The sequence below is a fragment of the Danio rerio genome, chromosome 14 (genome assembly GCF_049306965.1).
Source record: "Danio rerio strain Tuebingen ecotype United States chromosome 14, GRCz12tu, whole genome shotgun sequence".
NCBI classification, from domain to species: Eukaryota; Metazoa; Chordata; class Actinopteri; order Cypriniformes; family Danionidae; genus Danio; species Danio rerio.
In genome coordinates this window covers 35,219,112-35,230,555 of record NC_133189.1, presented here as the reverse complement: position 1 = coordinate 35,230,555, position 11,444 = coordinate 35,219,112, and the positions used below count along the sequence as shown (strand labels likewise).

General features: G+C 32.5%; 1 protein-coding gene across 1 annotated transcript; it reads left to right on the top strand.

Annotated features, from left to right (window-relative positions):
* The first annotated feature begins 410 nt into the window (after positions 1 to 410).
* On the top strand, positions 411 to 10,795 carry fibpa (fibroblast growth factor (acidic) intracellular binding protein a). The gene is given in 11 exon segments (NM_200409.1): positions 411 to 566; positions 830 to 936; positions 4,021 to 4,219; positions 4,302 to 4,428; positions 4,515 to 4,615; positions 5,171 to 5,304; positions 7,167 to 7,275; positions 7,355 to 7,418; positions 8,845 to 8,931; positions 9,016 to 9,113; positions 10,489 to 10,795. Coding segments are annotated over 10 exon segments (1,074 nt in total). The 5' UTR covers positions 411 to 566; positions 830 to 851; the 3' UTR covers positions 10,559 to 10,795.
* Positions 10,796 to 11,444: the final 649 nt, after the last annotated feature.

Sequence of the window (11,444 nt, the reverse complement as noted above, 5' to 3'; positions counted from 1 at the left end):
GATTAGCACAAAAGTTCAGAACATACAAAAACAGAAAAATACTTAATATTACCTATAAAATGTTTTGCCTTTGTGCTTTGTTTTCTTTGTTTGCTCGTTACTACACCCGTAGACAGCGCTAAAGTCCCGCATCTTCACGTAATGTCTTGACTAGTGCGGTTGAATGACATTTGTCCTGGGAGCACTGTACCACTGTGGCGGCGCTATTGACGCATGCTCAGGGTCCCTATGCAATATTTAGTGTATATATCTATGCCTGAAACCACAGCAAAACACATCGAGTCACGTAAATGTTACGTAATACGAATACGGCGCACACCCGGAAGTAGTCGCGACAGATTGTTGTTGCTATGGATGAAGCGTAGCCGCTATATTAGACAGTTATTCCATGGCAGCCATTTAACTTACATGCTAGTTAGTACTGCTTGACCAACAGTATGCAAGCTTAACTTACCTATCCGACAAGCTTATGTTTTCGAGTGAGCAGCCGCTGGATTCAAAACAAGAGCTAACTTAATGTTGTGACATCTGAATGTGATTCAAACCTGCTCATTCGCTTGTGTCCGGTAAGTCCACTGAGGATATTTCGAAAATCCAGAATTCTGTAGCATGTATGAGATGTGTGTGGTGTGCTATGAATTGGTCAAATGGCCCCGTAGTTTAAGCTCTGAGTATGTAATTATTACTGTAAGTCTTGTTTCTTTGACTTTAGTTCTAAAGAAAGAACCTCTGAATATCTGCTTGGCCTTGTAACTTAATAGTTCACTGTGAATGTTGAACGCATTTGTTTATTATTACCCAACTGTGACCATGTGACTTCGTTGTACAGCGTTCATAGTGCCCATGTCAAGATGTCTGTGGAGCTGGATGTTTTTGTTGGAAACACCACCATTATGGACAAAGAAGTGTATCAACTGTGGCTGAATGGATATACAGGTAGAGTATTGTTGTGTATGAGATCATATTCACCATAAAACCTGTTTGGAAATCTATTTTAAATACAGTTCTGACAGAAAAAAGAGACAACTGGAAAGTTATCATGAAACAGTAATGAAATTTGAAATTTCGAAGACACATTTTAAGTTCTTTGTAATATAAAACACATATGAGCATCATTAGTTTCAGTGTCCTTGACTTTTATAGGGCAAGTTCTTGAGTATGTCAGTCGAGTCTGGGGCAGGCTACCTAAAGGTCTTTGAGGAGAACCCAAAACCGATGCTGTCAGATAAAACAGTTGCATCCAAAATTATTAAACCACCTGAATTATTAGCCCTCCTGTTTGTTTTTTCACCTAATTTCTATTTAACGGAGAGAAGATTTTTTTCAACACATTTCTAAACATAATAGTTTTAATAATTTATTTTTATTAACTGATTTATTTTATCTTTGCTATGATGACAGCACACAATATTTTACTAGATACTAGAAAAGAAAAAGCTTAAATTGGCTATTAATATTGACCTTAAAATGGTTATTAAACATTTAAAAACTGCTTTTAATCTAGCCGAAATAAAACAAATAAGTCTTTCTCCAGAAGAAAATATATTATCATACTGTGAAAATTTCCTTGCTCATAACATAATTTGGGAAATATTTAAAAAAGAAAAAGTTTTTTTTAAAGGGGGTTTAATAATTCTGATTGCAACTGTAGGTATTCCGATTTCACTACTGCATTGTTTCCTGCCTAACGCTCCAGTGTTATCCTATCTTATTCGGCGAAATAAGACATTTGCTGTACCCAGGAGTAAAACTAAACATCAGGAACTCTCCTCTATTTCTCATGCTCTGAAATAGTTTTATTATATAACTTAATTCATAGTGTTTTATGTTAAAGATGCTGCAATACCCTGTCCTGTTAAATAAAAAAACTCAAAACATGACAATATTAATTGTATTTTTTAACTGTATAATGAGAAAAAATGTCCTATTTTGATGTCCACAATAAATTTTATTTACTAAGATTTTCTATTCACAGAAAGGGTATTAAATGCAATTAAATTGTCCAATTTAGTGTTCCAAGTACATTTTGTGATGATACAATTTCAAAATATGGGTCAAATAATGTTCCACCTTGATTCAGCAACAGATGCACAGTATATATGTAAACAATGGACTTATTCTTTTTTAAAATAACTTTCTCTATTGTTTTTTTTTAAACATTCATACACATTGACTTACAAACTTGGTCCAACAAACATTTACACAACAATTTACAATAAAATATACAATATACCAGAGATGCCTAAACTATTTGGCCCTCTATCCCATCTGATAAGAGAGGGAGAATGTTGGAATTTTGTGGAGAATGCTTTTAACAGAGATTGTCATTTCTAATTTAACATAACTGTTGAGCTACAAAAAGCAAACTGAAACTAAATGTTTCAATGAAATGTTGTGAATGAATCAGATAAAATAAATAAATAAATAAAAACAGTCACTTGATGGATAGTAGACATTGCAGAAGACATTAGCAAGCGAATCAAGGCAAAGTGTATTTTTAGTGTTATAAATGGGATTGTCCATGTTTTTTGTTGTTGTAAGACATTCATTCATTATAAAATGTAAAAAAATGTATACTAATTATACAAAGTAATTTAAATGTAATAAATTATAGTATCAAATAAATTATATAATGATTTATAATAATAAATTAGGAAATTACATTGACAACTTTTACAGTTTGGTATATTTATCTGTAGCTCACCACCCTCACCACCCCCAGTTTTGGCCCTTCTTAAGAAAAAGTTTGGGCACCCCTGCAATATACAAACAATACATAAAAAAATAATAGATAAATAATCTATTAAGTAAATAATAATAAAATACTGATCTTCAGTTGTATTTAAATTAGTGTAATCCTCTTCAATTTAACTATTTCCTGTAGATTTTATGTCTTTAAAAATAATCTATGAAAGGTTGCCAGATTTGGTAGAATTTATAATCTTTCTTTTTTTGGGAGAATTTAATTTTCTAAAACTGACTGAATCTAAAATTATGAGAAATATTTTGTCTCAAAATAGGTTAATCTGCTGTTTTGAAAGCATAGCAAAGTGTAAACATTTTTATAATTAGTATTTGAGAGCTTTAAATCTTTTAATAGTTACTTTTAATAGTAATCATCTTTTATTAATCTTTAAATAATCAAATAATACTTGTTAGTATGTATGTTTGGTATATTATCTATCGCACAAAATAGTTTCTGTGATCTAAACACTGATTTGTTGTACTGAATGACATTTTAGTAGGTTTCTTTACTTAATAAACCGAAATGATGATAGATTAGATTTGATTCACCTTAATTGTCATTACACATATACAAGTACAAGGGAATGAAATGCAGTTTAGGTCTAACCAGTAGGGCAAAAGCAGCAAGTATTTATTTTACTGCAAAACAATGCCAAAAATAAATTGCAGAAATTACATAAAAAAAAAAAAAAAGCTAAATAAAATGAAAAATAAATGGAAAGTTACACAAATAAACAAACATAAACATAATTCTACATCAAGACATTTATACACAACCAGTATTTCCACACAAGTTCTGGTATAGGTATCAGTTATAAGTGCATTAATAGAAAACTATGATCAATATTTACAGATGGATGTACTATGAATATAACTATAATCAAGTGATTTATTACATATAGATGAAGATACTAATCAGGATAATGCAAAAAGATATGAACAGAATATACAGGTTGTTTTTTCTAGGTTGTTATAGATGATATGAAAATCCAATGACATGATAAATGTAAACAAAGCACACTGTAATGTACAGAAAAACATAACAAAAATGTAATACAGCTTTATATTTTAAACCCCATTTAGCTTTAGTCTTGACATAATATTCTAATTGTCCAAAACAATGATTTGTATCAGTTTGATCCTTCATTTTTTATTATGATGTAATTATTTGTATTAATTGTTGCAAAATTGTACACCACAAAACAGGGAACAATTAACATTGCAAAGCACATTTATTATTAAAATAAAAAAATAAAAAATTGATCTCCCTGATAGTGAATGATGCAGTGAAGGTGCGGATAGAAGGAGGTGTGATGGAGGAGTGTGAGGCGAGTGCAGATGTGCTGCTCAGTGACACAATGGACCAGTACAGAACGTTTCAGATGTGCGAGAGACTTTTACACCACCCAGCCAAACTGGCCAATCAGCTTCTGTTTCAGATACCGCCAGACCGACAAGCCATGCTCATTGAACGGTACCCACTGATTTACATCTTGATATGAATAGTCAGTTATTATTCAATATAAGTTCATTTTTATTTACATTTGTCCCTCCAGGTATTATGCTTTTGATGATTTGTTTGTACGTGAGGTCTTGGGAAAGAAACTGTCAAAAGGAACTAAAAAAGATCTTGATGACGTCAGTGCAAAGACAGGCATTTCGCTGAAGAGCTGCCGAAGACAGGTGGACTGTCTGAAACTATACATTTCTCATATGCTACTAAGATTTGTTTTGAAGTGATTACAGTACATCTTTCTCCTCAAATACAGTTTGACAACTTCAAGCGAGTGTTTAAAGTGGTGGAAGAACTTAAGGGCCCCCTGGTGGAAAATATACGACAGCACTTTCTGCTACCTGATCAGTTAGCCAGGTGAGATTGTCTAGTTTCTTTCTGAATCTTTCTTATAAACACAGAATTCAGCCCAGAAAGGGAAAGCAGTCATATTTAGGAGATATTATTATTCTTTTAGTTTTATCTTCATTAAGTCAAACAAATACTTTTGCAATAGCCTATTTTCAATGTTATCATTTTTATCTGGAGACTCTTTATCTGGATTGTTTTTTTAAGTGAAATCTTTAAAAATAGTAGCATTTTTAACAGGAGTAAATCTTAAAAAAACTTTCTAGAGTAGTATGTTATTTTATCCGTTATTTATTGCATTCTTTTGTCTTATTTTATTGTTATTCATTATATAAAAGTGTTATTTATAAAATGTCATAAATAACTATTTATAACATATTTCTAATACATTTATTAAACATTTCAATAACCAGAGAAGTTAATATGGCAGTAAACACAAAGTTCTCTCTCTCTCTTTACATTCATTAATATGAAGAGACGAGTTCTCTTGAGCAGTTGCTTCAGTTGTGATTTGTTTTATTAATTTCTCCTCTTGCTTAACAATTCTGCCAATTCATCCTCCAGAGACTATGCTGCAATCGTGTTCTTTGCCAATAATCGTTTTGAGACGGGGAAGAAGAAGTTGCTGTATTTAACCTTCCAGGACTTTGCCTTTTGTGCTGGGCAGCTCATCAACCACTGGACTCTCGGAGCCGTGGGTAAGACCACTTACACACAGCCATCTGCAATACTTAACATTGGTCAATCCTGGCATTCAGTGGTCAGATATTTTTGTGTATTGGTCTGTGTGCCAGGCACCCAATCCACTAAATAGTCATCATAGTCGCATGTCCTACTCATGTACTACCTAGGTTGTTTATCATATAGCAAAACACTTTAAATGTGCATTGTAATATTTGTGTAGTTATATTAATGTCTAACATGTGTAATAATCATATAAACAATAAAATAATTGAAAACAATATTACTAACTTTAAATAATATTATGTTTTATAATAATAAAAATGTATGAAAAAGATTATAATCATAATGCCAATATATAAATTGTACTAAAAACAGTTAAGTAGACTGTTAATTGAAAGACTATGCAGTCAGCCAGCCTGATCGCCAAGAAACGTAAGTATTTTACCTTTCGTCAGATTCGTGGCTAATTCGTACGAAAAGGAGGCGTGGCACTTAATCCCACCCCTAACACCAACCGTCATTGGGGAATGAGGAAATCGTACTAAGTTGTACGAATTAGATTGTACGATTTTATACGAATTAGCCACTAAATCAAAAAGTTACGAATTGCCATGAGATTGTGTTGAGTCAGCTTAAAAAAAAGTAAAATAATATTTGTTTTATTTTGTGAAACTGTAAATAATAAATATATAAAAACAGTTATTTAGTTAATATGTTATTAATAGGGTAATTAATAATGCCCATTTAGGTATGTGCAGTTGAAAGCAACAAATATTTAGTCCTGTTATGAAAATAGTTCTTTTTCAAATATTTCCCATGTGATTTTTATAAGAGCAAGCATCATTTTAGGGTCAACATTATTCTTCACTTAAGATTCACTTCACTTTTTCCCCCAATTAGCTAAAGAACAAACTACTGTTGTCCAATGAGTTGCCTAATTACCTTAATTCATCTAGTCAAGCACTATAAGTGGAATACTAGGACTAATAATTTTTTGTACTGTCATCATGATAATATATAAAAGATATTGATTATAAAAATGATGATAATTAAAAATGTTGAAAAAAATCTCTTCATTAAACTGAACTTGGGAAATATTTTTTAAAAATTTACAACAGGCATTATAAGCTAGCCTTCAGCTGTATATAGGAATGAATATATTTTTTAGTGTGTAAAATAACAATGTTCATTGGCATATTTTGACGTTGTACAGACAAACCCTGGACATATAAAAATACACTATATTTAAATATATTATACAGTTGTTGTAAAGTAAACCCCTTCAGGGTTATACAAAAACTTTTCACCATCACATCAGGGTCCCAGGGTGCTTTCACACTAGCACTTTTGGTCTGCATCCGGGTTCGTTCGACGTCAGAGTACGGTACGTTTAGCTAGTGTGAACGTTGTATTCTGTACTCGGTTGAACACGACACGATAACAAAACCAAAAATTTCAGTAAAAGCAGAACTCCATTTTTGCGCTTTGCTTTCATGGCCGTCACCTAGCAACATCTGTACACTAAACACCAGCTTGATGACACAAGAGTACCAGGGTTCAGAAGGAAAAAGGACGGTGTGAACACAAACCAGCCAAGGGGTCAATATCGATCTTGGGTTTGGACCAGACATTCGAACAAAGTGTGAAAACACCTCTAGTCACCCTTTCAGGATTTATTTTGCACCAAAGACTGACTGAAGTTTTTTTTTGTTCCATTAATATCCAAATGTTTTGACTTAATTAACATCTACATGGACACTGCCAGTCTAAACACTTAGTCCAACCACCTGCAGTTCAGAAAAATATTGACCTAATGAAACAATCTCCTTTTTTGTCTCTGTCTGTACTCTCGAAATCTACCGTCTTTCTCTCTTAGATAACATGATGGAGGACATGGATGTAGATCTGGATAAGGAATTTCTTCAAGACCTCAAAGACCTCAAAATTCTAATCACAGACAAGGATCTCTTAGACCAGCACAAAAGGTGTGTGTTTAGCAGAGTGGTTGAACTGATTGGGATAAGGAGATGTATGTCTGAGTAATGAAAGCTCTGGTCCTCTCAGTTTAGTGTGCACTGCTCTGAGGGGTAAAACCAGTGTCTTCAATGAGATGGAAGCCAATTTTAAGGTATGTGTTGGTCATCCGTATAAAAGTTTTCTACACACTGTAATAAACAACAAGTGAAGAATACAAATGTTTTTATGTTACTTTAACTTATTTTAATACGTAAGTAATCAGGTTTAACTATTATATATATTTTAGTCTGATTGATGTAAGTTGGGATGACTAGAAAAGCTAATTTGATTCAGCTAAAGCCCCGGTCAGATCACACAATTTTGGCATGATTTCGGCATGATGTCCTTGTTGTAGGGTGTCGTGGGGATTCATAAATGAAAAATGGGTGTCGTGACACAAGATTCAATTAATCCTTCTTGTGTAATGTGGCATAGTTCACGACAACCGATACTATGCCTGTGACGCCTCACAAGACCATTGCAGAAAGTCACGTGGGTGGCACTGGCCAATAGGAGCACACCATTTCTTAAGTATATATGGGTGTTGCCGTTATTCTGCAAGTTAGGTAATCAAAAAATAGACTGCATATTTACTTATGGGTGGGTCACGGGTGGATAAGAACAATCATTGGTTATGCTTGAAGTACCTTTTCTAAAATATTAAGGTGTTTTAAGCAATTTTATCTGACGGACTGGCACAAATATGCAGACATCTTCATTCTCACAACAAGTTTTTGAGTTCTCTCATCCTTCTAACAGAGTTTGTTGTTCCGAGGTAATCTGGCAACAGTGCTGCAAATATGCTGCAAAAGCATGTCCTGCTTATTCAAATTTATATAATAATAAAATGGTGACAACAGTTTAATACAGGCTTCTCTGAAACAGAATATTTCACTTTAATTTTATTTAGGCTAGATTGTTATTTTATTTAACAAACCAACACAATCGGCAATTCGTGTTTTGGCACATATAGCAGACTTGTTTTGAAGTGCATCACCTCAAATGTTATTCATTATTCTTTTTAATGGAAAACTGACCAACAAAAGATACATTAAAATTAGGATAAAAAAATAAATAAAGCAACGTCGGCGCCAATAGCTTGGTGGTTAGTTCGTCAACACATTACACCGAGGTGCTCGCAGCGACCCGAGTTCGGTTCCCGTCTCGAGGTCCTTTGCTGATCCTTTCCCTATCTCTGCTCCCCACACTTTCCTGTCTCTATATCTCCACTGTCCTATCAATAAAAGGTGAAAACCCCTAAAAAATAAATATAAAAAAAAAAAATATTAAAAAAATAAAATATAATAAAATAAAGCAAACAAAATTTGTTTCAAAAAGATATTTTTCCAAGAAAAAAATCGGAAAAAAATATTTTTGTTTGTGCCCCTCCACTACTCAACTATATGGGTGGATGGTTTGTTACGCTCTGAGGAAAAGAAGTATTTAATGAATGTTTGATCTGACCGGGACTTAACAAAAGGCAGCAAGATTTTTTTACAGCGCAAAGTTTTGATTTCCAAATATCTCCTGAATCACAGAATCTCTCAAGAGGCCTTGTAAATATCGCTGCCAAATTAATCAACGCAAAAGACGTCCGTGATTTCTTCATTGACCTTGTGGAAAAGGTACATTTTTAAACAAAAGCGTTTGTAAGCCCTGAAGTGCTGTGCATGTTTTTACAAAGCACTAAATCTTTACTTTCTGCACAGTTTATTGAGCCATGCCGATCAGACAAATGGACATCAATAGACATGAACCTCTTCCTTACTCATTATACTAATTCAGCTCATATCCTTGACACCTTCAAGTAAGTATCATGGCTTTTGTTTAAAGTGTATTAAGTCATGTTTTTTTGTGCAGGGCAAATTCTCTTTGCAGCCAGTGGAGGTCAGTGTATCATGTGCACATTGCTGTATCTGTAGTCACCTTTGTTTCCTGTCTAGTCACTTGCGCGGTTTAACCACAGTGGAATGCGCTTTTCTGTTTATACAAACCAAATCAGGAGAATCACTTGAAAAATATGTATTTATCCCAAACTACACTACTGTTCACATATTTGAGGTTGGTGAGCTTTTCAATAAATATATTTTTAAATATATTATGTTAACTAAGGTTACATTTATTTGATCAATTAACAATTGTTATTGTTAATAACAACTGTAGTATTATGAAATAGTAGTGCAATTCTGTTTAACATATTTTTCAGTCTGTACTTTTTCAGTCTGTACCTACCAGATAAATACCCCCAGATGAATGTGTGTGTGTGTATATATATATATATATATATATATATATATATATATATATATATATATATATATATATATATATATATATATATATATATATCTTTACTTTATTGTTTGTTAATTGTCATAATAATCTGATAAATAATCTTTGACATCTTATTTTATTTTTAAATCTTATTTTAAAACAATTTTAAAAAGTTTATAGTGAGAGAACTTTGGATTTTTAAAAACATCTTTATTTGTCATATTTTCTTAAAAAAGTTATTTAAGATATATTAAATGAAAAAATTATATTTAATTGTAATTATTTGGGAATAATCTCTAATTGGAATATGCAGTTGTTGTTATTATTTTGTAATATGTTTTTATCTATAATGATCTTGATAAATATAAATAAACAAATATTACAATGAGCTATATGCACAGTTAGAGTTTTAAAGCCAATGATAATCTTCCAGTGAAAGCTTAATGCAACTATTTTCAATTTCACACGGTTGTTTTTACAGCATCAATGTTGTAATGTTATTACTATACATACAGTTAAATAGACTTAGGTATTCATTTAGTTGTTCAAGCGTAAAACGAGATGAAAGACTGTTGGAACCACTGGTAACGTCTGGTATTGAAAAATGGTATTGAAAATACTGGAGTAAAATAAATTGTCATATTTTAAAGACATCGTGGGGAATGGAATTTTATGCAGTGCTTCTTGTCCGATCTGAGACCCACTTCATATCTTATCTAATAGGCAGTGAAAAATTGCTGATTTATAAGGAAATCAGATCTTAAACATGACAATTTTGTAATGGAAAGCTGCCTGAATGAAAATTAAAAGTCAGTGTGCATATAGCCCATTCTGTACTTATAAAACAGGCTCTTTTAAGACTTACTTTTCTGACACATTTTTTATCTTTCCCTGTTTTTTTCCCTCAGGCACCATGCGGTCTGGACTAGGTACATGGGAGTTATCAAAAGTTGCATTCTTCGGATGTACCATGACTAAAGAATCTATAATTATTATTATTTGCTTCATCTGCATGCACTCCAGCATCTGATTTAAACTGATGTTTAATTTTCCCCTGTGCATCATCTTCTTGCTTTAATCCTTTCCCAAATATATCCTCCCCCACCAGCTGTCCATCTCTTCACATCCCTCTCTTTTTTTTATCCTTTCTTCATTCTTTCACCCTTGGCCTCTAGAACTGTATGACTTGTAAATAAACACAGCATGATTTCCACAGACACTGTCTGCATTGTGTTTTCATTTAACTCCGCTTTGTGGGTTTCCCTTTTAGCAAACCCACTGAAAATACACAGGACATTTGGTAATGATGGAAGTTCAAAACAAGATTATGTACCGATCCTGCTTGTTTTGACGAACATAATGTGGGGGTCTTAAGCAAGACAAACTGCAGGCAGAGACAGTTTATTTCATGCACCTGTCAATTTTGACATTGTGGCTTTTTATGTTGTTGTTTCTCTTCAGTGTAATAAAGTTAAATATTCATTAAAAAAATCCTAAATTTATTTTAAATGTTTCTTTTAATGCACACAATTTTTTTCAATTTGTGTGTGAGTGTGTGTGTGTACATCGATTACAATGCATATTTTTGTAGTCAGTTTTCTTAAAATTAGCTTTTTGTCAGGGTTTTTTTTTTTTGTTTCACCTTTTTCAAAAAACACATTTGGGCAGTATTTCTGCAGTTTATGGAGTAAAACAGTATTTCAGAATTATGGATGATAAAAAAGATACCCAAAACCCCTTTAAAAAAACTGATTAATATGTCAAAAATAAGAAAAGAAACAACAATTTTAAAGCATTGAACAGAATATTAATACAACTTAGAAAAATTGTAATACAAAAAAAAAGTTTCAAATTCTTAATGTAA